We start from the raw sequence: 27,012 nt of genomic DNA, 5'->3' as shown, positions 1-27,012 counted from the left end.
CTTGTTGGCTTGGAGGTAGCAGTTGAACCGAGCGAGGTAGGAGTCCCATGATTCAGAGGCTGGTGCAAACGGCGGTAGAGGCACAAGTGAAGCCATGGTTCCAATGCCGATGTGGAAGCGATGGATGGAACACCGTGCTCTAGCTAGAACGGTCAGCTCTGAATTGGTTCTGTTCAGTGATTTCGCTCGGTGTTTCAGCTCAGTGATTCCGCTCCACTCAGAGGGTGGCTGCATCTGGCTGTGCTCTGTTGTCCATCGATCCCATCCTCGTTGCCAGTGTTAAGTTGTGGGTGAACATATCAGACGACACAGCAATTCTTCAAACAGCTCTTGTTTATTCACAGGCCAGAACAGAACTGAACTGAAGGGTTCAGCCAGCCTGCTTATATAGAGCTCCACTAGAACGCAACAGTAACCATTTTCTGTAACTATCCAATCACTGAACGTCACTTTCAATCCCTTATTTGCATATGTGGACCTGAGTGAAAGCTATCTAGTATCCCCCTGCTGGCACAGGGTGAGAACTTCAGTACATAACACTGGGCATTACTGAATCAAAAGCTTCCCTTTTGCTTTGTTTTATTATAAAACAGCAACAAATTGGAAGGGACTAGTTTGTACAATGTAGTGGTAAGTGGGAAACAGCACTTTCAGACTTCGTACAGGCTATACCTTTAAAGCAGTGTTTCCCAACCTTGGGCCTCCAGCTGTTTTTGAACTACAATTCCCATCATCCCTGACCACTGGTCTTGCTAGCTAGGGATGATGGGAGTTGTAGGCCAAAAACATCTGGAGGCCCAAGGTTGGGAAACACTGCTTTAAAGTACACTCAGAATACATTCTTTGCCTCAAAGAATTCTGGGCCCTGTAGTTTACTCCTCACAGGGTAACCATTCCCAGCAATTCTTAAACTACAGTACCCAGAATTCTGTAGGGAGCAGGGAATGTGCTTTAAAGGTATAGTGTATATACACAGTCTTAGCAAAGTATATCTGAAGGAGCGTCTCCACCCCCATCGTTTTACCCAGACAATGAACTCCAGTGCGGAGGACCTTCTGGCGGTTCCCTCACTGCGAGAAGCCAAATTACAGGGAACCAGGCAGAGGGCCTTCTCGGTAGTGGCGCCCACCCTGTGGAACGCCCTCCCACCACATGTCAAAGAGAACAACTACTATCAGACTTTTAGAAGACATCTGAAGGCAGCCCTGTTTAGGGAAGCTTTTAATGTTTGATGTACAGTGGTGCCTCGCAAGACGAAATTAATCCGTTCCGTGAGGCTCTTCGTATAGCGGTTTTTTCATCTTGCGAAGCAAGCCCATTGACAGCTTAGCGGATTAGCGCTATTAGCGGTTTAGCGGCTTTTAGCGGATCAGCTGATAAGCGGCTTAGGGCTTAGGAAAAGGGGGGGAAGGGGAAAAACCCCGCAGGAACTCGTCTAGCGGGTTTTCCGTCTTGCGAGGCGTTCGTCTTGTGGGGCACCACTGTATTACTGTATTTTAATATTTGGTTGGAAGCCGCCCAGAGTGGCTGGGGAAGCCCAGCCAGATGGGCGGGGTATAAATAATAAATAATAATAATATTTATTATTATTATTATTATTATTATTATTATTATTATTATTATTATTATTATTTAAACCTATCACAATCTAGGGGAAATGAAAACTTTGTGTGATCTGTTAATCTAGGGACCGCCTCACCTCCCCTTCCTGGAAGACTTTTTTTGTGACAGACCTACAAGATACGGTTTGTAGAGAACTTCAACTACTTCAGGGCCCTATACCGATGCCAAGTACCTAATTATCAACTTGAGCTTTCAGCCACCGTTGTTTTTACAAGCAAAGAAAAACTGGGAGCCTGAGCCCATCTCATCAAATCTGAGCTGTTAAAAGATTACGCGAGTTGCAGACTCCAGCAGTTAAGGAGGAATTCAATTTTTCCTAGCACTTACTTGTATCGTTGCCAATGCAGTCTATAATCAAGCATACTCCCAAAGGCTTACTCCGCATTCTGTAATTGTTAAGGACCTGCATTGAATGACAAAATGTAATTATTTAGATCCTATCTCCAATACATGGACCTTCTCCTCATTACCTTTTCCAAGGTATTTTTTGCCGAGCCTAGTGTAGTTCTACGGATAACTCCAGATGCCCTTCTTACTGTGCATTCATGATGATTAGTGCTCATTAGGGTATCGGAAGCAGTTATGAATAATCCCACTTCCTGTACAGTTTGTGCCTGCAAAAATCTCAGGGCAGACATCATCCTTTGGTGCCTGCCCCGTAACTTCCTGCTAAAACCCTGTGACTTCTTTTTTTATTTACTACAAATGTTGCAGTTTATTCAACACACTCCCCGCCTGACACACTATTTTGTTGTAGCATCGTGCAAGAGTGCCCTTTCCCAGCAGGATGGCAATAATGTTGGGGAACATCTAATAAAGCAAAATGACGTATAAAGTAAAGGGACCCCTGACCATTAGGTCCAGTCGTGGCCGACTCTGGGGTTGGGGCGCTCATCTCGCTTTATTGGCCGAGGGAGCTGGCGTACAGCTTCCGGGTCATGTGGCCAGCATGACTAAGCCGCTTCTGGCAAACCAGAGCAACACATGGAAACGCCGTTTACCTTCCCGCCGGAGTGGTACCTATTTATCTACTTGCACGCTGACGTGCTTTTGAACTGCTAGGTGGGCAGGAGCTGGGACCGAGCAACGGGAGCTCACCCCATCGCGGGGATTTGAACTGCCGACCTTCTGATCGGCCAGTCCTAGGCTCAGTGGTTTAGACCACAGCGCCGCCCACGTCCCAGAAAAATGATGTATGGATTAGTACAAAATATCTACCTCTAACACACTAGTATTGTGAGGAATACACCTGCAAGAAATTCCGAGCCGAGTGGGGTCCCGAACCGAGTGAAAGTAGACCTTAGATAACACAGATGTTGGCAGCGATAGTTTTTTTGAAGAGACAATGGCTCTCACCTTCGGTAGGTCTGGGAGAGGTCTATGGGTTGGATCTAGACTACAGCTGCGATCCTAACCCTACTAACCTGGGAGTAACTCCCACTGAACTCAATGGGCAGACATGGTTAGTATTGTAGTCCAAGTTGTTTGGGCCTAGTTCCCAGGACTCCTCTAACTGGCCGCAGCTCCCCCCAGTCTCAAGTTAAGCAGACAAATGCTGGTGACAAGATGGTAAGAGTCAATTAGGTAAAGGTAAAGGGACCCCTGACCATTAGGTCCAGTCGTGGCCGACTCTGGGGTTGCGGCGCTCATCTCGCTTTATTGGCCGAGAGAGCCGGTGTACAGCTTCCAGGTCATGTGGCCACCATGACTAAGCCGTTTCTGGCAATCCAGAGCAGCGCACGGACACGCCGTTTACCTTCCCGCCGGAGCGGTACCTATTTATCTACTTGCACTTTGACGTGCTTTTGAACTGCTAGGTGGGCAGGAGCTGGTACCGAGCAACCGGAGCTCATCCCGTCGTGGGGATTCAAACCGCCGACCTTTGATTGGCAAGTCCTAGGCTCTGTGGTTTAACCCACAGCGCCACCCGCGTCCCTTAAGAGTCAATTAGCCCTCAGCTTTTGTTTAAAGCTCCAGTACTTGAGTCCTCACGCACAATTTCCTTTATCTGTAGCGTTCTAAAGGGCAGATCGTGCTGTGATTTTTGTGTGTGTTTGGCCCAGGGCCATGAAAATCTCACAGCCATGAAAATATAGTGGCAGGCAAAGCGGAATAATTTAAAGAGGGAGAAACTTGTCACCCCTCCCTTGCCTTCCAGAGTACAATGCGTTCGACAGCTCTAAGAAAGGCACAGGAGAAAGAACAGCCAGGTCCGTTACTTAATTCATTACAGTGGTACCTTGGGTTACATACGCTTCAGGTTACAGACTCCGCTAACCCAGAAATATTACCTCAGGTTAAGAAATTTGCTTCAGGATGAGAATAGAAATTGTGCTCTGGTGGCGCGGCAGCAGTGGGAGGCCCCATTAGCTGAAGTGATGCTTCAGGTTAAGAACAGTTTCAGGTTAAGAACGGAACTCCGGAACGAATTAAGTACTTAACCCGAGGTACCACTGTACTTTCTAAAATTACATCACTTTCTGCACTGAAAGAAATGGTAGCTAGGAAAGACACAAGGGCCCACATATTGTACGATACCTGTGCTTCAGCTCCTCCTGTTTCTGGTATTGATATGTTAACCTTTGCTGCTGCAAATACAAAATTCAATGTTGTTACAGTCATACCTCGGGATGAATACGCTTCAGCTTAAACATTTTTGGGTTGCACTCTACGGCGACCCGGAAGTAACGGAGCACGTTACTTCCGGGTTTCGCCGCTCGCACATGCGCAGATGCTCAAAATGACGTTATGCACATGCGCGGAAGCGGCGAAACATGACCCGCGCAGTCGCGTCTTGCGTTCGCTTCAGGATGCGAACTGGGCTCTGGAACAGATCCCGTTCGCATCCAGAGGTACCACTGTATTTATGGAAGATCTGTATTTTCCCACAAAGTCATGTTCATTTTTTTAAAAGAACAACAACACATAAAGACACATACACGAATAAAAAGATGTGACATTATAGTAGGGATAGGAAAATGGGTGACCTTCAGAAGAAGAAGTGGAGTTTGGATTTGATATCCCGCTTTATCACTACCCGAAGGAGTCTCAAAGCGGCTAACATTCTCCTTTCCCTTCCTCCCCCACAACAAACACTCTGTGAGGTGAGTGGGGCTGAGAGACTTCAGAGAAGTGTGACCAGCCCAAGGTCACCCAGCAGCTGTATCTGGAGGAGTGGAGACACAAACCCGGTTCCCCAGATTACAAGTCTACCACTCTTAAATTGAATCCAGATGCTAGATATATTTAGCACCATTTTAAAACACACACACAGCAACCAGCCTCCAGGGCTGGCACACCTAGGCTGCCACACTTTGGGAAGGCCAACTAGGGCTGAAGAATGACTACCTGGAGCAGGTAGTCTCCCTCCTGGAACAGAGTGGTGTAGTGGTTAAGAGCAGTAGACCTTGGGCTAGTCACACTTCTTTGAAGTCTCTCAGCCTCGCTCACCTCACAGAGTGTTTGTTGTGGGGGAGGAAGGGAAAGGAGAATGTTAGCCGCTTTGAGACTCCTTAAAGGGAGTGAAAGGCGGGATATCAAATCCAAACTCTTCTTCTTCTTCTTCTACACCACACTGGCTCTCACCACACTGGTTGAGTTACAATTCCCATCATCCCTGAACACTGGCTATGCTAGCGGGGGATGATGGGAGCTGGCAGGGGATGATGGGAGTTGCCAAACCCTGATGGTACATTTCACCATCATCTATCCCAGCATTATAACTTTTCACCTGGTCAAATTATTATTATTATTATTATTATTATTATTATTATTATTATTATTATTATACCCCACCCATCTGGCTGGGTTTCTCCAGCCACTCTGGGCTGCTTACAGCACATATTAAAAATTGTAAAACATCAGACATAAAAAAATTTCCCGATACAGGGAAACTCACAAAGCTATTTAATGCCAATTTGATTAAACAAAGAACGTCCTCGGGTAAGCATATGGGATCCAGAAGTGTGTTCAAGATCTGTGGCTGTTGAAATATGACTGTTAAAAACATATTAAAACAAATGGGGGGATTTTGGTGCATATTCCTGCATAAAGAGATCCAGATGCCCGAGCATAAGACAGGCACTGAAGTACAGTGGTTAGAGCGTCGGGTTTGGGTATGGAAGATCTCAGTTCAAAACCTTTGATCTGTCTTTCACAGCACTCCAAAGAATGTTGGATGTTTTATTAACAAAACTACACTTCTGGATTGACAGTCCGAACAGTTCCGCCCTATACATGTTTACTCAGAAATAAGGCTCACTGTGCTGAATGGGGCTCACTTCCAAGTCAGTGGGTATAGGATTGCAGCACAAGGCTACTAAAGATTAACAGGCCTTACTTACCCTGAAAGGCACATTCTCCATTTGACGGCCTGCCTTGATTCCCAACCTGCGAATGAAACCAGCAACTAATCACATTTCACTTCTTGTTGAAAATTCCACAGTGGGAATTATTAGGAAAGGGAGAGACAATATAAGAAGGCAAGTATTATGACAATACCTGGGGAAAGTTCATCAGGTTCCCCTCCCTATTTTAGAGCTTAGGGGTCAGCAAACTTTTTCAGCAGGGGGCCGGTCCACTGTCCCTCAGACCTTGTGAGGGGCCGGACTATATTGGGGGGGGGGTGAACGAATTTCTATGCCCCACAAATAACCCAGAGATGCATTTTAAATAAAAGCACACATTCCACTCATGTAAAAACACCAGGCAGGCCCCACAAATAACCCAGAGATGCATTTTAAATAAAAGGGCACATTCTACTCATGTAAAAACTGCCGACCTTTTAATCAGCAAGTCCTAGGCTCTGTGGTTTAACCCACAGCGCCACCTGCGTCCCTGTTAAAAGTGCTACGTTGTGCCAAATCCAATTTTTAAAAGGACCTAAAGCAGCAAACTTGTCGATTCAGTCACTAAACCATGCTTTCTTATGTCCTCTTGGTACTGCACCATCCTTTCTCCTAAAAGCATGATTGGACAACCATTTCAGTGCATTGGGTTCACTCACACTCACCGCCAGAGGATCAGCAATGGACAGCTCAGGAAATGATGCCTGAAGTCTGTTAGCACATACAGGCGAAGTGCCAATGGCATGCTCTGGAGATGAAAATTGAACACAGGCTCTCACAAATGATATAAACAGTCATAATTCCCTAGCAGCATAACTTTCTACTCCAGCCTTATCCATTGCTTGATTTAATTTTTTTACTGTTTACTGTAACAAAGCACACATCCTTCGTGGCACGTCCTTGCAGTTAATTTCTATTTAGCTCCATAATCATCAAATGATTAGTAATCAATCTGCAGTCTAATTGCAATGTTCCCCTATAATCCAGTTGTGCTTTGTCTCTTAACACTTTTAAGCGTGGAACTTAAAACTCATTGGGACTTAATTCTGAGTAAACACATTTTAAGACTGGGTCATTCATGGCCCTGGGCCATGGCCTATCGTGAACAAACAGCATACTGGCCCATGCTGCTAAAACTGTGCCCCCACCCTCTTCCCAGAAGGAGAGGAGGAAAAAACACCCGTCTTCCCTTTACAGAACTGGGGGTCCTTGCACCCTTTCCATAAAATGTAAAATGCTCAGGTTTGGCACAATCAGGGAAGACTTTGCGTTAAAGGAATAAATAAAGTGCCCTTCCAAACCTAGACAGCATCTTAAAAAGCAGAGACACCACCTTGCCGACAAAGGTCCGTATAGTAAAAGCTATGGTTTTCCCAGTAGTGATGTATGGAAGTGAAAGCTGGCCCATAAAGAAGGCTGATAGCCTAAGAATTGGTGCTTTTGAATTCTGGTGCTGGAGGAGACTCTTGAGAGTCCCATGGACTGCAAGAAGATCAAACCTATCCATTCTGAAGGAAATCAGCCCTGAATGCTGACCGGAAGGACAGATCCTGAAGCTGAGGCTCTAATTCTTTGGCCACCTCATGAGATAAGAAGACTCCCTGGAAAAGACCTTGATGTTGGGAAAGATGGAGGGCACAAGGAGAAGGGGACGGCAGAGGAAGAGATGGCTGGACAGTGTTTTCGAAGCTACCAGCATGAGTCTGACCAAACTGCGGGAGGCAGTGGAAGACAGGAGTGCTGGGCGTGCTCTGGTCCATGGGGTCACAAAGAGTCGGACACGACTAAACGACTAAACAACAAGCAACAAAGTGCCCTTCGTTGCTTCCCCACTTCTGAACTGGTAAACGACACTATGGTGGACTCACGATACTCAGAATGCCTCTCCCAAATTGAACCCTGTGTTAATCATATGAGTGCCCCCTCTGGTGGTAGATTTGGAGAGCAGTAACTGAGAAAATTGAGGGACGCAGGTGGTGCTGTGGGTTAAACCACAGAGCCTAGGACTTGCCGATCAGAAGGTCAGTAGTTCGAATCCCCGCGACGGGGTGAGCTCCCATTGCTTGGTCCCTGCTCCTGCCAACCTAGCAGTTCGAAAGCACGTCAAAGTGCAAGTAGATAAATAGGTACCGCTCTGGCGGGAAGGTAAACGGCGTTTCTGTGCACTGCTCTGGTTCGCCAGAAGCGGCTTAGTCGTGCTGGCCACATGACCCGGAAGCTGTACGCCAGCTCCCTCGGCCAATAAAGCGAGATGAGCGCCGCAACCCCAGAGTCGGTCACAAGTGGACCTTAATGGTCAGGGGTCCCTTTACCCTTTAACTGAGAAAATCAGTAGGCGTTACATTTAAACAGCACTTCTCTCCTCAATAATCCTGGGAACTGCTAACAGTGGTGGTGTCAGGGACTGGCAGAACAAGTGCACACCAGGGGAAAGGAAGCTAGAGTCTGACTCGGAAGAGAGTGGCAGTGATTTGTGGAGACCTGTATGAGCCAGGAGGCAAGAATCAGGGGCAGGGGAAGCCTCAGAGCTGGAGGAAGAGGAGGAAGAGACAGGCTAGGCAAGAGAAGAGAAGGGTTGGGTGCTTTCCCACCCTCTCCTGCACCACTGCCTCGCAGAACCAGGAGAGACGTGAGGAGAGCAGTGGCAGATTCTATGCAGGCGTAGTCTTCGGAAACGTGCACACAGCCCGTCGGAAGGTACATAAACTGGTGAAGGGGGAGTAGTTCCCAGTTGCAGGCCTGGGTAGCTGCCGCAACGCTACATTGGTGTGGTTAGGTATCCAGAGCTGTAGAGGCGACTGTGTTACTCCTTGACAATAGTAACACTCATCGTTCAGCCTGTAGAGTGAGGTCCAGCTCCGAGGGCCTTCTGGCGATTTTCTCCCTGTGAGAAGTGAGGTTACAGGGAACCAGGCAGAGGGCCTTCTCAGTAGTGGTGCCCACCCTGTGGAACGCCCTCCCATCAGATGTCAAGGAAATGAACAAGTATCTAACTTTTAAAAGACATCTGAAGGCAACCCTGTTTAGGGAAGTTTTTAATGTCTGGTGTTTTATTGTATTTTTAATATTTTGTTGGAAGCCGCCCAGAGTGGCTGGGGAAACCCAGCCAGATGGGCGGGGTATTACTATTATTAATAATAATAATAGTAATAATAATGAGTTAACTCTCTGTCATGGTCATTCCATTGGCAGGTGAGGAGTGTAGCTCTGCGTGCTAAACTACCCAGGATTCTTTGCAAGGGATTATTGTTGTTGCAATGCCTGCTTGGGAATACCCAAGTGAAACGCTTTCCCACACAAAGCAAGTGGCCAACCACTGAGCTACAGCTCCTACCAAGAACGTCATGTTCAATTTCTCTTTAATACTCTATTCAACGTTAAAATTATTTCGCAGCCTTACCTTCCTGCTTGAACTTCTGGATCCTCTTCACCAAATCTCTCCTGCGCATGTGCAAGAAGCAATCTTCCAGTAAATCTAGGTGGCTAGGAGACACCAGGTCTAGGTTCTCAAGGTCAGTTATAATTGTCAGGAAAGTCTGTTAGAGAATTAGAACAAATGTATAAAACGGCACACCAAGCAGTATGCATCCAACTTGCAAGTAGGCCAGAGAAACAAAATGGGAAACAATATGCTTTATTTCAATATATCAGAGGCCATAATTTTTTTTTTTCTTTTTGGTTGATGTGTACAACCAACACTGGCACTAGCGTTTCCTACATAGGCTACCTTGCGAGTAAGCGCAAAATATTACTCTGCCCATCTGAAAACACTGCAAAGTAGATTTTTCCCGTTTTACAGATGAGGAACTGAGTCCAAGACACGGTGGCATGAGCGCAAAGCTGCCAACACTGTGAGTTTACTGCTGAGCAGAGATTGAGCCTGAATCTTATATGGAAAGCCCTAGACTTTTATTTACAGCAGGGGTAGGGAAACATTTTCAGTTCAAAGGCTACTTGGCTTTCTGGACAGCTTTCCAGGGGCCACATTCATTTGTTCAGTAAGCTAGCACAGTTCAGTATTTACAGTAAGCTAGTTTCTACAACAAAGGTCCGTACAACAAAGGTTTCTACAACAAAGGTCCTTGCCAACAAAGGTCTGTATAGTTAAAGCTATGGTTCTCCCAGTAGTGATGTATGGAAGTGAGAGCTGGACCATAAAGAAGGCTGATCGCCGAAGAATTGATGCTTTTGAATTATGGTACTTTGGCCACCTCATGAGAAGAGAAGACTCCCTGGAGAAGACCCTGATGTTGGGAAAGATGGAGGGCACAAGGAAAAGGGGACGACAGGGGACGAGATGGTGGGACAGTGTTCTCGAAGCTACCAGCATGAGTTAGTCCAAACTGCGGGAGGCAGTGGAAGACAGGAGTGCCTGGCGTGCTCTGGTCCAGGGGGTCACGAAGAGTTGGACACAACTAAACGACTAAACAAAGTTTCTACAAAAATTCACACCACCCAGGCAAACAAGAGGCATTATAAGTGTTAAATGACATATTTCAGCCCTTCAAAAGCGCTCAAGGGCCAGATATGGAAGCTTGGAGGGCCACATTCAGCCCTGGGCCCAAGGTTCCCTTAATCTACTGGATCAAAAAGGGCCCTCATCGAAGAAACTTTCGGGTGGGAGAACGGATTGCAGAAGTGTTGTTAGCTATCACATTGAGAGCTGAAAGAGAGCCTGAAGCTCTTGCAAGACCAACCAAAATAAGTTCTCAGATGAATGATTTTCATTTCTCTCCCCTGCTCAGTCACCTACAGAACTCTTGACTCATATCTAAGACATATCTCATATACATATGAGACATAATTCTAACTAATGTAAATACTGATATTCCCCTTGTGAGACACAGATCAATACTTTCAAAATCCCAATGCAGGAACAACTGCACAATTAACAGCACCCTTGGGTGGGGGATGGATGAAAAGAGAAAGAGAAAGAGGAACAGACAACTTCTTTCTTTTCTCTACTCAGTCATTTAGAGTTTGAATTTGCTCTGCTCCAATTCCTCAGAGCATGTAGCAGAGAAAACAAGCAACTGAAAACCGGCTTTAGAAACAAGCAAATCAGGGTTGTTGTTTTTAGAAGTGTGTTATTACATGGAATGCCTATGAAAAGGTGCTTACATTTTTTGTGAAATTCCAGGAAGGCAAAAAAAAAAAAAAAAAAGACCCATGAGTTGACAAGGCAGCCACCCAATGCCTTTCCACATTGCCCTTTGCTGTCTGGATTTGGTACCCGGTTGGAATGACAGAATGATGCTCTCTGCTGAATTTAACATGATGGGCTTTGCTGCCTTTGGGACATGCCAAGCCAAAAGCTGTTTACAGCAATGTCTGATCAAACCCGTTAATGTATTTGACTTTTGTGGGAACAGATTCTTCCACCATGACTAAAAAAGCCACCTCTATTGGTCTGTCACCCCCCCCAACTGTATTACCTGGGTTATGAAGGCGCCCTAAAGACGTTAAAGCAAAGATTATGGGATAATGCACACAGTGACTTGCGATCTCGATCACACGCAGTCTGTAGTCCGCTGGCAGTAGGAGTACAATATGGGCATGTCTTTAAGTTAACATCTTACATTAAAAACCTGACAGTACCAAACTATCGAAGGCTTTTCACCAAAGCCAGACTAAACGTCTTTCCTTCTGCAGTGTTGGATGGCAGGTTGAGAGGAGTTCCCTACCGGGAAAGACTTTGCTCGTGTGCTCAAGACATCGATTCCATAAAACATATTTTGTTGCACTGTGCAAAATATGAGCAAGCCAGGGCTGAACTGATATTACCCTTGCTGGTACCTTCCCCGGGAAAATCAGAGGCTCACTGTGTCAGGTTCCTATTGGAAGACCGGACAAATGCTAGAACATTAGCAGTGGCAAAGTTTTTATCGGTGGTTGCAAGAACCAATGATCCCTATATTCTGAACAAAATGCTTGTTTAACCTGGAGGTAGGCTGTATGAATTGTGTATTGCTTTGTAACAATTTGTTGGGTCTCGGACCATAAAAAGATTGATGATGATTCTTCCACCCACACATTTGAAAGGGCATTATAATACTAGCCCCATTGCTTTCTATCCTGATCTTTCTGTTCCACTGAATTTATTCATTCTGCCCTGATCACCAAAGTAGAAAAACGTATTCATCCAAGGGCCACATTGCCAATGGTGGATGGGACCAGGCAGAGCAACAGCTGCAACACTTACGTTGGCAAGAGCTCACCATGGTTCCCACTTATCAAAACGGAGCATGCCCGAGCGGGATACCTGACAAAGCTCCCAGTTGCCGCACTAAGAACTGCTTTTACAGAACTACAATTCCAATCGATGCCCTCAGCAGTGCTGGATGGACGGTACGCCAAAGTACATTACGAAGAGAGACTCTGTCTGTTTGGACAAGCCTGTGTCGAAGACCTGTGCCATTATTTATAGCAGTACCTGTTATATATGGGACGCGGGTGGCACTGTGGGTTAAACCACAGAGCCTAGGACTTGCCAATCAGAAGGTCGGTGGTTCGAATCCCCGCGACGGGGTGAGCTCCCGTTGCTTGGTCCCTGCTCCTGCCAATCTAGCAGTTCAAAAGCACATCGAAGTGCAAGTAGATAAATAGGTACCGCTCTGGCGGGAAGGTAAACGGCGTTTCTGTGCGCTGCTCTGGTTTGCCAGAAGCGGCTTAGTCACGCTGGCTGCATGACCTGGAAGCTGTAAGCCGGCTCCCTCGGCCAATAAAGCGAGATGAGTGCCGCAACCCCAGAGTCAGCCACGACTGGACCTAATGGTCAGGGGTCCCTTTACCTTTTTACCTGTTATATATAGACCCAAGAGACCGACTTATAAAACCCCTGTTTATGAATGGAACACATTTGAATAGGGTGGAAAGGGTGAAATGGCTGCTGAGCAACACCGACGACTTTGTTACTTATAAAGTAGCACTCTACGCGCTTGGCAGTTAAGAAGATCAGGAGGAAGGAACTAGACAAAATAGCGGTCAACTGCAAAGGTGATTCGGATATTTAATTTGGCACATCTTACCTGAGAATCTTCTGCTATTCTATTCTATATGCAACATATAATTTTAGTAGCCGTGAGCATGGTTTTATTGCATGTCTGTGCCCGATGATTTTTATGGTTACTGTTGTTGTTGTTTTCCTGTTGTTTTCCCTTTTTGTTCTCCTTCTGAACAAAAAGTTTAATTGGAAATTGGAACTTTTACGTTGGCAAAGAACTCTACATTCCAGCTGTGCAATATCCAGAAGGTTTTTGACACAGCTACGTCTCTTCATCAGCCAAGCAAGAGGCATTATCACAGTTGCAACCTGGCATTCCACACCGGCAAAACCACTTGAGGGCAATGTGCAGTAGGACTGATGACAGTGCCAAGGGCTGGGGAGAGGCCTGGAGGGCCACACTGAGCTATCCTCGTACCTACGGGAACGCCTCTCCTGGTATGCCCCACAGAGGAACTTACGGTCTTCAAACAAAAATATCCTGAAGGTCCCAGGCCACAGAGAGGTTAGGCTGGCCTCAGCCAGAGCCAGGGCTTTTTTGGCTGTGGCTCCGATCTGGTGGAACGCTCTGTCACAAGAGACTAGGGCCCTGTGGGACTTGACATCTTTCCGCAGGGCCTGCAAGACAGAGCTGTTCTGCCTTTGGCCAGGGCACAGCCTGACTCCCTCCTTTGGCAATCCTCACAGAACTTCTAGCCCAATGGTTGCCATTAATTTGATTGGAATTAATTTTAAAATGAAATGATGTTTTATCGTTTTACTGTTGTTAGCCGCTCTGAGCCCGGCTTCGGCTGGGGAGGGTGGAATATAAATAAAATTTATTATTATTATTATTATTATTCGGGGTTTCCCAAACTTGGGTCTCCAGCTGTTTGTGGACTACAACTCCCATCATCCCTAGCTGGAAGTTGGTCAGGGGTGATGGTAACTGTAGTCCAAAAACAGATGGAGACTCAAGTTTGGGAAACACCGCTCAAGGTTTCCCCCCCTCAAACTTCCTTCCTTCCGAGTATCTGTTCTCTTTCCATTAAAAGGAAGCACGCAGCTTTTCACACAAAGGAGGCCTTTAAGCTTCACAGTTTTGTGAAGCTCCAGGATTTCAGAAAGAGGTAACAAACCTTCTCTTTTGCTGTCTTCCCATAGGATGTATCGTTCATCATAAGGAACATAAAGGAACGCAGATCTTCTTCATCCAGTTCCTTGCTGATTTCTGCCATTAGCACCCTGCGCACAAACACAGAGAGTTGCCATTTGAAATTAATTCACAATCCCATTTCTCTTGATGACTGGGTCAGTCAGTATTTCCCACACCACACACAATTCCTTCCTGAACCAATTTTTTAAGCACACACAAAGACACCCTGCTTTTTTACACTACAGTGGTACCTCTGGTTAAGTACTTAATTCGTTCCGGAGGTCCGTTCTTAACCTGAAACTGTTCTTAACCTGAAGCACCACTTTAGCTAATGGGGCCTCCCGCTGCCGCCACGCGATTTCTGTTCTCATCCTGAAGCAAAGTTCTTAACCTGAAGCACTATTTCTGGGTTAGCGGAGTCTGTAACCTGAAGCGTATGTAACCTGAGGTACCACTGTACAGTATTTATGCTCATGGACTGGAACAATCATTCTCCACCTGCTGTCCCAAAAACATTTAACTAGGGGAATTAAACACAATGGGTTATGATCCTTCACTCATGGAAATCTCTTGGATGCAGTGAGTGGAATTGGAGGAGAGTGGTTTGGCTGGTTCCCTCTTCTCTCCTGAGCTACTCTTGATCCTTTGAAACAGTGTAGGAAGTTGCAGGAAAAAGGGGAAGTTTGCTAAAAAATCACCCGTCTTCCCCATTCTGTTCATGGAAAGCTCAGCTGGAGGAAACAACCTTCTGGGAGTAGAAGGACACAACTGGACTTATTTCCGAAGGAAGAAATGCACAGGACTGCACGGTGAATTGCAAGGAATGAATGAATATAGGCTGTTGTCAGTCCAGGGTACCCATTCTGAGAGTGGATTTCTGCTGTATTTATGCACTGAATATAACAGGAGTGTTTCATCACTGCCAATGCAGACTTGTGGCAGAATTTCTCACCTCTGAAGGAAGTTGCCCTATCCTGTATCTGAATAAGAAGCTGCTTTGACATGAAACAGGAGGCACGGCAAAGTCCAGGTCAGTGATTCAGGCAGGTGAGCTCCTGAAAAACTGAGTACTTCTTAGCCTTGCAGTTTTAAAAAAGAAATAATGAAGGAGCACAATGTGCTGCTCATTTAATGCTGCGTGGGAGACACTGAGAAGCTGAAAAGTGGAACTGAGAAAGAAGTCATATACCTGCATGTACAAGTAGAGTCCCTGACATCTCCAGCTAGAGTTGGAACAGGCTTCTATCTGAAAAGCCACTTCTGGTCGGCTTGGACCAGCCTTCCCCAAGTTGGTTGTTTTAAAACTCCAAATCCCATCATCTCTAGTAGTCACGATGGCTGGGGCTGATGGAAGTCTGACAAAGGCTCGTGTACACAATACAGAGCCTACATTGGCTCCCAGTACGTTTCCGAGCACAATTCAAAGTGTTGGTGCTGACCTTTAAAGCCCTAAATGGCCTCGGTCCAGTATACCTGAAGGAGCGTCTCCACCCCTATTGTTCCGTCCAGACACTGAGGTCCAGCGCCGAGGGCCTTCTGGTGGTTCCCTCACTGCGAGAAGCCAAGTTACAGGGAACCAGGCAGAGGGCCTTCTCAGTAGTGGCGCCCGCCCTGTGGAACGCCCTCCCACCAGATGTCAAAGAGAAAAACAACTACCAGACTTTTAGAAGACATCTGAAGGCAGCCCTGTTTAGTGAAGTTTTTAATGTTTAACCGACTACAGTGGTACCTCAGGTTACAGACGCTTCAGGTTACAGACTCCGCTAACCCAAAAATAGTGCTTCAGGTTAAGAACTTTGCTTCAGGATGAGAACAGAAATCGTGCTCCAGCGGCGCGGTGGCAGCAGGAGGCCCCATTAGCTAAAGTGGTGCTTCAGGTTAAGAACAGTTTCAGCTTAAGAACGGATCTCCGGAACGAATTAAGTACTTAACCCGAGGTACCACTGTATTGTATTTTAATATTTTGCTGGAAGCTGCCCAGAGTGGCTGGGGAAACCCAGCCAGATGAGCGGGATATAAATAACAACAACAACAACAACAACAACAACAACAACAACAACAACAAATAAAATAAATAAATAAATAAATAAATAAATAAATAATAAATAATAATAATAATAATATTAACGCTCTTGACTCAGCAGAAGGCATTCTTTCCCCCTCACAGCGGTCTGGTTTACACAGCACATTAAAACTATAGTTTGAAACAAACCAAGGCACATTGCTCAAAAGCTCCTGAATTGCTCCTGCTACAGCGCTGCTGACATAAGCCAGAGTCTGGCGAGACAGGTTATCTAAATTCTGTTTTGTGGTTTGTTTCCTGGCATGCATTGGGCGGGGGTTGTGGTGGATGACACAGGACACGGGGACAGAACCCACTTGCCCCTTCTTCGCATTTCATGCCCACATGGGAGTTGGAAAGCATGGCGTTGATCTGATTTACTATCTTGATTTAATCTGGATGTTTTCCTCTGGAGAGAGAAGAGGAAAGAATACGGCACTGCAAAATATATGCTGAAGCCCTACCAAAATACTGCCATCTGATCTGTCTTGATGTTTAAATATGGAACAGCCAAAAAAAATGTGATGAAAATGATGTATAGATGGTATATTGCACCTGTTAAATTAGCTAAAATATATAAAGTTAGCAACAAATGTTGGAAATGTAAAGAAAAAGAAGGAACATTTTATCACATGTGGTGGGAATGTAAAAAAGTGAAAAGCTTCTGGGAAATGATATATAATGAGATGAAAAAAAATGCTGAAATATACATTCATAAAGAAACCAGAAGCATTTTTACTGGGCATGGTAGGAAGTGATATAAATAGAAAAGAATGTAAGCTGTTTTTATATGCAACGACGGCAGCAAGAATATTATTAGCACAAAAATGGAAGCAAGAAGAATTACCGACGAAAGAAGAATGGAGGATGAAATTAATGGACTATGCAGAATTAGACAAACTAACAGGAAGGATTCGAAATTTGCGGGACCAGAAATTCACAGAAGACTGGTGTAAATTTACAGACTATTTGAAAAGTAATAGTGATGATCAAACTACGTTTGTAGGTTTGCAAGAAGTTTTGTGAGGTGAATTGAAACTACTGCAAAAATGGATAAATGGGAGGATGATTAGTTAAGATAATTAAAGGCAATATGAATTTAAGAAATGCATAAGAAGTGGTTAAAACGGGGGCTCATCAGAGGTGCTGATGGGAGTCCATAAAAAGATTGTATAAGTGGTGACGTTTTGTGGTATGTATCATAATTCATATGTTAAAATTAATAAAAATTATTATATTTTAAAAAATGAAACAGCCAAGTGAATATGGTTAAATCACTAGCCGCGGAGGAAAGTGAATGTTAAATCACTAGCCACGGAGGAAACCGATGCACTGAACTCACCTGTACTTTGGTATCAATGGGGGAAACTGAGACAAATTGGCTTCCACAGATGCCTTCCCAGTCCCCAGGACTTTCCTCAGCAAGTCAAATCTCTTCAGTCTGTACAGGAGTTCAGACAAAGTGCTGAGCGTCAGTATCTCCCTCTCGTTCAAAGCCACGAAGAGTTTCCGGGTCTCTGCTGCAGGTACGTCAGGAACAAGATCTCGGCACAAATATTGCATGGTTTCCCTTTCCTCCGTGTCCAGTTCCTGTTCGATTCGGTGAAGGAGGACAGCTGGCACTTGGGGAAGTGTCATCACAAGCCCCTGTCCCTTTAAAAAGTCGTGCGTGTTTCCTAAACAAGAAAGCCAAGTCATGAGCCTTTTTCTTCTGAACACAATAGCCTCCTTTCCCCTTGGTCTCCAGCAGCCGGGCTTTGCTTTCGGGTCTTTAACGTGAAAAATAAAAGCTGTATGAAGAAGAAGAGAGAAAAAAAAGACCAAGAGTTACACAATGTACAGAACTGTACCCAAGACACACTTAAGTTTGTTGTCTCATCAACCGCAATCCTTAGGTCAAGCTTGGCTCTTGAACGGCTGAAGTTCTGTAAAAACCTGCTTTTTTCTTGATTGCACAAGACTCAGACTGAATGTAAAAATGGAATGCCCAGTTCACACCAAAAATTTTATCAATCGCACCGGTTGGAATGCCCAAGAGGAAGCAAACTAGTCAAAAAATACACGCTGAAACAGAGAAGTTAAATTCCGATAAACTACTCCCACACAGTTGAAGTCTTTTTTTATTGTTATTCTAAGGGGTGGGGAGGGCTAAGCATGAGAGAAAGTGGGTTCCTTAAGGCTGGTTAGTGAGGCGATGGCAGCTCAGTCTTTTGCAGAGTAATGCTATACAGCGGTACCTCAGGTTAAGTACTTGATTCGTTCCAGAGGTCCGTTCTTAACCTGAAACTGATCTTAACCTGAAGCACCACTTTAGCTTATGGGGCCTCCTGCTGCTGCCGCACCGCTGGAGCACAATTTCTGTTCTCATCATGAAGAAAAAGTTCTTAACCCGAGGTAATATTTCTGGGTTAGCGGAGTGTGGAACCTAAAGCGTATGTAACCTGAAGTGTATGTAACCCAAGTTACCACTGTACTTTGTTGGAAGCCACACAGAATGGCTGGGGAAACCTAGCCAGACGGGCGGGGTATAAATTATTATTATTATTATTATTATTATTATTATTATTATTATACCCAGGTAAAGGATAAAGTGGGTAAAGGATTGCAATAAAAAGAACTTGCTGGAGCGTAAACCCCATAAACACGTGAGACTTATTTTGGAGTAAGTACGCATAAGATTGCTATTTACATTTTGCCATGTCTTCTGGAGGGAAAAATAGTTTTCATTCAGCTTTTACTTGTGCCAGTGAACACTAAACCATCAGCAATATGGAAATATTATTTTAAAAGCTTTTCATGCTATCGCTAGGAACTCCAAATAACCCTAACTGCATTGTCCAGCCCGGACACTGAGGTCCAGTGCCAAGGGCCTTCTGGCGGTTCCCTCCCTGCGAGAAGCGAGATTACAGGGAACCAGGCAGAGGGCCTTTTTGGTAATGGCACCTGCCCTGTAGAACGCCCTCCCAGCTGATGTCAAGGAAATAAACAACTATATTTTAGAAGACATCTGAAGGCAGCCCTGTTTAGGGAAGTTTTTAATGTTTGACGTATTTATCGTGTTTTTATATTCTATTGGAAGTGGCCCAGAGTGGCTGGGGAAACCCAGCCAGATGGGTGGGGTATTAATAATAATAATAATAATAATAATAATAATAATAATAATAATAATTGCAGTGCCTTCCAACTGAAAGCATATAAAAATTATGGAGGGGGGAAGAAAATACAGTAGTACAATAGGACATGTTGAATTCAGTGGCAGCTACTATAGCTTAAACCAGGAATAGGTAAACTCCAGCCCTCCAGATGTTTTGGAACTACAATTCCCATCATCCCTAACTAACAGGACCAGTGGTCAGGGATGATGGGAACTGTAGTCTCAAAACATCTGGACGGCCGGAGTTTGCCTAAGCCTGGCTTAAACCCATTCTCTGCCAATTTATCACAAAAGAAGGGAGGATTTTCCTGCTTGTGCACTTATGACATTTTCCTAGGTTCGATGCAGAAAGAATTCAAAGAGACAATGAAGAAGAATGCCAAGGATCAAAATACTTATACCTGGAATGACTGCCCGATACACAAGAGCACTGATAGGAAGGGTTTGAGAGGGATATGATGGGAGTCTTAAAGGGACAGACTCTCTTTTCCCCAAATAATATCAACAAATAAGACTTTTGGACTGCACATGTCAGGTTCAAATCCGCATTCTTCATGAGGGGAAAAGGGGGGGGGTGAGATACTCTGCCTTAATTCCTTAAAGGAAGGGCAGGATCAAAATGAAATGAAATAAAAAGTATGCTCTTCCCACGGTGAAAAGGAGTACAGTGAAGACCTACTCTGAAAGAGAATTTCAGAAAATTTCAAATAAAGCAACCGTAAGCCTAAGGTTACGGTTTATCTTTATGTTGGAGGAAGCCCCACTGAATACATTTCTGAATAAAGTACTGAATAGGATTTATGCAGGCTACAGAGGTTTTGATCAGAGAACCATTGGCTCTGACATTAAATGTGCACTCCCACTACCAGTAGAGAGCATAAAATCTGCAGTCCATATCTATCTTGCCATTTATTACGAAATACAGCATTTCCCCCAAATTGAATCATATTGAATCAAAGAAGGACCTAACTGCATTTTAAGAGACACCCAGCCTCTTTCCCAATAATGACCTATGAAGATCCAAAGACCAGGTTAAGCCCAAACAAACAATAGGTAAAGGTAAAGGGACCCCTGACCATTAGGTCCAGTCGTGACCGACTCTGGGGTTGCAGCGCTCATCTCGCTTTATTGGCCGAGGGAGCTGGCGTACAGCTTCCGGGTCATGTGGCCAGCATGACTAAGCCGCTTCTGGTTCACCAGAGCAGCGCACGGAAACACCGTTTACCTTCCCGCTGGAGCGGTACCTATTTATCTACTTGCACTTTGACGTGCTTTCAAACTGCTAGGTTGGCAGGAGCAGGGACCGAGCAACGGAAGCTCACCCCGTCGCGGGGATTCGAACCGCCGACCTTCTGATCAGCAAGTACTAGACTCTGTGGTTTAACCCACTGCGCCACCCACGTCCCGGTTAAGCCCAATAATAGGATACAAATGACCAAAAGAATATTCTTCGAAATTTCAGCAAAGACATGACAAATCAAACCTACCTAGAAATTAAAACTGCCTGTTCATAAGCTGGCTGGATCCTTCTGCTCATGGGCAAAAGTCCTGAGAAATTAAAGCCTTCTGTATCGGCTGTCCAGATAATGTTTTCAGTCCTGAAATTAGCTCCTGGGGGACCAAGAATGACAGAGGATGTGGGCTCTCCATTATCTGATCAGAAACATTATTCCCACAGGAAATACCACTCTTTACACTCAGCGAAGAAGAAAGTCATGTCAACGACATTCCGCACATCACATGCATACTTTTAAAAATCAGTCATCCCCCTTGATGTATTTTCTTGCAAAACAAATAAGGAAGCCAAGGGGCAGAGAACATATACATTTCTCCTTTTCTCACACAAACACACCCAGCATACCTGAAAAGCCCCTCTATCCATGAAGGAAGCACCTGCCATTAAAAAACAACAATGCTTAAATTTCTAAATCCCCCTTTTTAAAAAATGAAACAAAAAATGCATAGTACCCACAGATGCCAAGTTGGGGAATTCCTGTCTTATTTGGTGACCATTATAGTATTCCTGCTGCGTGACTATTTGTTTTAAGACATCCATAACCAATTCTTCCACAGTTGTGTAGCTCCGGGTTCCCCGCTGAGTCTAGAGTTCTAAAGATAAGAGGAAGTTTTAAACATTAAACAGTCGCGGGACTGCCGTATTTTTCGCCCCATAGGACGCACTTTTTCCCCTCCAAAAATGAAGGGGAAATCTGGGTGCGTCCTATGGGGCGAATGCAGGCTTTCGCTGAAGCTTGGAGAGCAAGAGGGGTCGGTGCGCACCGACCCCTCTCGCTCTCCAGGCTTCAGGAAGACATCCGCAGCCTAGGCAGCCCTGCGGGAGTTCCTGCAGGGCTGTCTAGGCTGCGGATAGCAGCTTGCTTCCCGGAGCGCCGGGCGCACTGAAAGCAGAGCGCCCGGCGCTTCGGGAACACATCCACAGCCTGGGCAGCCCTGCAGGAGGTCTGGCAGGGCTGTCTAGGCTGCGGATAGCAGCCTGCTTCCCAGAGCGTCTGGCGCCTTAAAGCAGAGCGCCCGGCGTGCCGGGCAAACATCCGCAGCGTGGGGAGCCCTGCAGGAGTTCCCCGCAGGGCTCCCCACGCTGCGGATAGCAGCCTGCCGCCTGAGGCAGACATTGGCCAGCCCCACAAGCTCGGGGGACAGCAGGGAGGTGCAGCGCCGTTCCTCGACCTGGTTCGGTTTCCCCGACCTGCTTTTGGGGGGGGGGGAAATAAAGAAAAAAATTTTTTGCTTTATTTTCCCCCCAAAAAACTAGGTGCGTCCTATGGGACGGAGCGTCCTATGGGACGAAAAATACGGTAGGTCACCTGACAGGATAAACCAATCTATGGCATGATGAGACTGCTGTGCTGCGTGGAGCTAACACAAAGTTTGGCTTAGTGTGTTGTGTGAAGTGGGATTCATGGTTAAGCGCCTCCCTCACTAGCTACAAAATTATCTCAGGGTGGCAGTAAAAAGGACTGCAAACGAATAAAGTCCCATAAAGCTCCTCTCTGGGAGCCTACATGTTCATGCAGGCTTGGAAAACCATAGTTTGGCTTGCTGTGTCGCGCATAGGGGGTCACATTCTCACGGAATAAAAGCCTAAACAATTAACGAGTAATAATAATTCCAGATTAGTAGCCATTATGTCCTATTGAAACTTCCTGGTTTCTCTCTCCTCTACCCCCTCCTACTTTAATTTAAAGTAATATGATCCTGCTCACTGGAAGGACAGATCGTGAAGCTGAGGCTCCAATACTTTGGCCACCTGATGAGAAAAGAAGACTCCCTGGAAAAGACCCTGATGTTGGGAAAGATGGAGGGCACAAGGAGAAGGGGACGACAGAGGATGAGATGGTTGGACAGTGTTCTCGAAGCTACCAGCATGAGTTTGACCAAAGTGAAGGAGGCAGTGGAAGACAGGAGTGCCTGGCATGCTCTGGTCCATGAGGTCACGAAGAGTCGGACATGACTAAATGACTAAACAACAACAACAATATGATCCTTGTCATGTTGTTCAGATGCCTGATTATCGTCTTCCAAAGCAACTACTCTATTCCGAACTTTAAAATGGAAAGCATTATGTTGGTGGTCAACAAAAGAGGTTTAAAGACTCTCTCAAGGCAAATCTTTTAAAATGTAGTATAAACACAGACAACTGGGAAACACTGGCCTGTGAGCACTCCAATTGGATAACTTCCTTTACCAAAGGTGTCATGGGCTTTGAAGATGCTCAAACTCAGGACGAAAGGGAGAAACATGCTAAGAGGAAGGCACGCTTGGCAAACCCTCAACGTGATCAACTCCTGCCTGGAAACCTATGTCCCCACTCTGGAAGGAAGTGTGGATCCAGAATTGGCCTCCACAGTCACTTATGGACTCACTGTTAAGACCGTATTTATGGAAGACAATCTTACTCGACTACGAGTGATCCCCAAAGAAGAAGAAGGACATGATCCTGGAAAAGGAACAGGTGGACTCTTCCATTTCCTGGATTTCGTATGGAAACAAATGGGTATGTAATTTCCACAGCTGCTCCAATTCATCTTTTGACCAGTGAGGAGGTCTGGCTACACCAAAGTGGCTTGGAGAAACAGTTCGGGGATGGGCAGATTTCAGGCTTGCGAGATGTACTTTGTGTAAAATAGTGGTTCAGTGAGTGGACGTATGTTAGGAATTCAGGAACCACATGCTCAGGCCAGAAATTGGAGGTCAATATTGGAAGAAAGTCACAACTTTGACAGTTTTGTTGTTTCTAGACAACTGGGAGTCAGACACTCTTGTTGGTGATCTACTGCAAATCACCCAATTCCTGACTGAGCTGGATTTTTCCTCCTCAGTCATGTACAAATAATATATTTAAAGCAGTGGTGTCCAAACTTTGTTCAAAGAGGGCCAGTTCTGATGAAGCGAAGGGCCATGGGGGCCGACCCACCTTTTTTTAGGGTTGGATTTGTTGAGCTTCTTTTAGGATTGAAGTTGTTTTTTTAGGATTTTACTCCAGGAAATAGACTGCCACAGGGGCCAGATTAAACCGACCGGTGGGCCGGATTAGGTCCCTGACACGGACTTTGAACATGCCTGATTTAAAGCAAACACACCTTAAAAACAACATTGGGAACTGTAGGTTCTGAAAGGTGCTGGGAATGGTAGGGGTAAACTACAATTTCCATTAATCTTTTTTTTGGGGGGGGAGGCTATGTGATGTACATATAACCCCTCTGTTGCTAATTAGGATGTGGGGCTTTCCTCTGGAAAACTCACAAGAACTCCAGGCTAAAGGGGAAATAACTAATAATTCAAAATGACGTATGTAATCACATGCTCTTTCAAGCATGTGAATGGGGGGAAAACGCTTGCTTTTGAATATAATTATGATTCATACAGGAAACTCCAAATAGACACCTGTCTGGTAGAAAATAAACCTCCATACCTAAATCCTTTAAATGTTATGCAGGTGGGGGAATTTTTTTGCCTACCCACTTGTTCCAATCATTCATTTCTGCAATCTAAGCTAATACAGTAAAGGATGCTATCAGAAACGGGCTTAATTGTAAATAACTGGATTTTTGTGCCTTTTCAAAAACCACTTCAAGTTAATGAATCTGGAATTAGGGTTCCAGGCTGCTTTGTCGCTTTGCTATGCATTCCTGCCACTGCATCGCTACTGTTGTGTTGAAATTGGCTCTTGGCATATTTACGTGAGAGTTTTCTGAAAACCCATTAAAGTGACCAGAACAACTGTTCACACTGAAATCGTTATGCGCTGGCTTACAAGGGATCTGTTACCTTCCAACAAAACCACTGGGGTAAAGATATCAACAGGATAGGAATGTTAAGAAAAGTTAAGAAATTGGATTATAATCGGAATATTGTTTTTTGAATAATAATATTGGAAAACTACTACATTTAGTTACAAGAGTGGCTGGGGAAGCCCAGCCAGATGGGCAGCGGATAAATAAATTATTATTATTATTATTACAAGGAAATTCAGATGGAAGAGACTAGAGGAAGTCAAGCAATATGTTTATGAAGTTGGAAGTTTAACTAATTAATTAACTTTTACTGTCTATGTGTTTGTGGTTATACTTTTGGTTATTATTTGCTATATTTGTTTTATTTCTTTTTCTTTTCTTTCATTGGTTTTATAGTATGTGTTGTATTTGTATGAAACTTTATAAATATTATGGGGGGGGGAGATATCAACAGGAAAGTGCTCTCACTGAGCTCATGTAAGAAGTTTTTTAAAAACGTCTCCTTGACTTTCTTCTCTTGGGGAAGGCAGGCAAAGATAGAAAGCTTAAGCCGTTCTCGTCACAGCCTCGGATGTTCCCTTTTCCTTTAAGGAATAACCCTTAAAATAAGAATAATGCTGGCGGAAACAGGGCAACGCGTAACGCCCTTCTAATGCGTATGTACTTTGGCCAGACAAAACCGAAACGGCGTCCTTGGCGCACAAAGCGCGCTTATCTTGTTATCACCCGACGCAGTTCTTTTTTATATAAAAAGCGGTTTATGTCGCAGCTCTGACGTTAACCCTCGAAGTAGCCTTTCCTTACAAGCCGACTTCCTTAAAATAAAAATCAAAATCTTTCTTCAGAAGTATCCCCAACGTTTAATGGGGTCGAGAGCAGAGGAGCCGCAGCTGGTACCTCTCCAAAGAGGAGAGACGCGCCGCGGAAACTTGCGAGGCGCGATTCGGCGCGGCTTACTTCCGAGTAAGCCTGCATGGGCTCGCGAGAAACGGGCGCCGATCCCTCCTCCTCCTCCTCCTCCCACCCCATTCACACGACTTGGGAGTTATTCCAAGCCGCACTTTCAGAAGCAGCCCGGTTTTGGCTTGCGGTTCCTTTTCCTCACCGCCTTACAAAGCGCGCCATGCCGGCGACACCGCTCCTTACCTCTGAGCAAGCCCTACTCGCACCACCTCACTTCCCGATCCGCGCTCCCCGGTGGCTTCCCCTTCTCAAGATGGCAGTCTCCAAACTTCGGCGTCCGCCATTACTCGTTCTGACGAACAACAGCTTTGTTGGCCAGGCTCCCTTTTTGGGGAGTGGCGCCGAGCGGCTCGCAGTTCCTGCGCAAACCAGAAGAGCGAGTCACCTTCCTTCCCACGCGCAAGGAAGCCCCGACGGCGCGCAACCGGATCGGACCGCTGATGCTTAGCAAACAAAATTTTAAAAGGGGAAACAAATGCTCCAGAGCTTCCTCTACAACAAAACTGGACGATTTCCTCTTTCCCGCGCCAATACTGAATGGAAGAGTCATTCAAAAGCAGTGGTTGGGGGCGGGCACTGGGATTCCCTAGAGGGGTGCAGAAAGTATAAATAACTGACTTTTCAAAGCTGGTATCCTTGGGTCAAGTTCAGCCATTTTGTTGAATTAACGTTTTAATTGGATTTGGAACAAATGGGCAGTTCCGATTTTGCGTTTAATTATGGACTGTGTTACAATCTTTCCTTAGTGGGTTGCGGGAAGGTTTGTGTTACCTACTGAAGTTCTCACCCTGGGCCAGCAGGGAGATACTGTAGATAGTTTTCACTCAGGTCCACATATGCAAATAAGGGATTGAAAGTGACGTTCAGTGATTGGATAGTTGCAGAAAGTGTTACAGTTGCGTTGTAGTGGAGCTCTATATAAGCAGGCTGGCTGAACCCTTCAGTTCAGTTCTGGCCTGTGAATAAACAAGAGCTGTTTGAAGAATCGCTGTGTGTTCTGATATGTTCACCCACAACTTAACAGATTGTAGTTGCGTTTGTGGTTGGGGAAGGGTTATGCTTGGGACAGTGACGTTTATGATGCAACATTTATGTATGTGCAAGAATATATATGTGTATATATATGTGTGTGTGTGTGTGTGTGTGTGGTGTATATATGTATGTAATATATATATGTATGTGTGGGGTCACGAAGTCGGACATGACTAAATGACTAAACAACAACAACAATGTATATATGGATGTGTATATGTGTGTGTGTATGTATGTATATATATAACCTCCTTTGGAAGGTATTAGAATTTTATTTGCCGGTTTTAGATAGATTCCGCCTCGCTGCCTGAAATTCGTTACTTTGCAAGAGCTTTTTCCTCCCACAAACCACAACGGAAGTCAAATTAAAGCAAAAGAGGAGGAGAGGATGCAACCCAGGAACCAAAAACATCAATGGACTCGAAGCACTTTACAAGGG

At 45.2% G+C, this 27,012-nt stretch overlaps 1 protein-coding gene across 5 annotated transcripts in view; it reads right to left on the bottom strand.

The window, feature by feature from the left end:
* CFLAR (CASP8 and FADD like apoptosis regulator) overlaps nucleotides 1-26,389 on the bottom strand; it is a 45,066-nt gene extending 18,677 nt beyond the window's left edge. The window contains exons 1-9 of one of the 5 annotated variants that reach the window (XM_081839397.1): nucleotides 25,725-26,389; nucleotides 20,811-20,934; nucleotides 17,512-17,959; nucleotides 14,091-14,196; nucleotides 9,370-9,505; nucleotides 6,635-6,717; nucleotides 5,967-6,012; nucleotides 4,162-4,211; nucleotides 1,951-2,026 (exon numbers count right to left, since the gene is read on the bottom strand). In XM_081839397.1, the coding sequence (XP_081695523.1) occupies nucleotides 1,951-2,026; nucleotides 4,162-4,211; nucleotides 5,967-6,012; nucleotides 6,635-6,717; nucleotides 9,370-9,505; nucleotides 14,091-14,196; nucleotides 17,512-17,867 (853 nt within the window). In that variant the 5' untranslated portion in view covers nucleotides 17,868-17,959; nucleotides 20,811-20,934; nucleotides 25,725-26,389. The remainder of the gene's footprint in view (nucleotides 1-1,950; nucleotides 2,027-4,161; nucleotides 4,212-5,966; nucleotides 6,013-6,634; nucleotides 6,718-9,369; nucleotides 9,506-14,090; nucleotides 14,197-17,511; nucleotides 17,960-20,810; nucleotides 20,935-25,724) is intronic. The other 4 variants (XM_081839398.1, XM_081839396.1, XM_081839399.1 and 1 more) reach the window with 4 other exon arrangements.
* Between the last annotated feature and the right edge of the window lie 623 nt (nucleotides 26,390-27,012).

The sequence above is a fragment of the Podarcis erhardii genome (genome assembly GCF_964252035.2).
Source record: "Podarcis erhardii genome assembly, chromosome: 1".
NCBI classification, from domain to species: Eukaryota; Metazoa; Chordata; class Lepidosauria; order Squamata; family Lacertidae; genus Podarcis; species Podarcis erhardii.
This window is presented reverse-complemented; position numbering and strand designations above follow the sequence as displayed.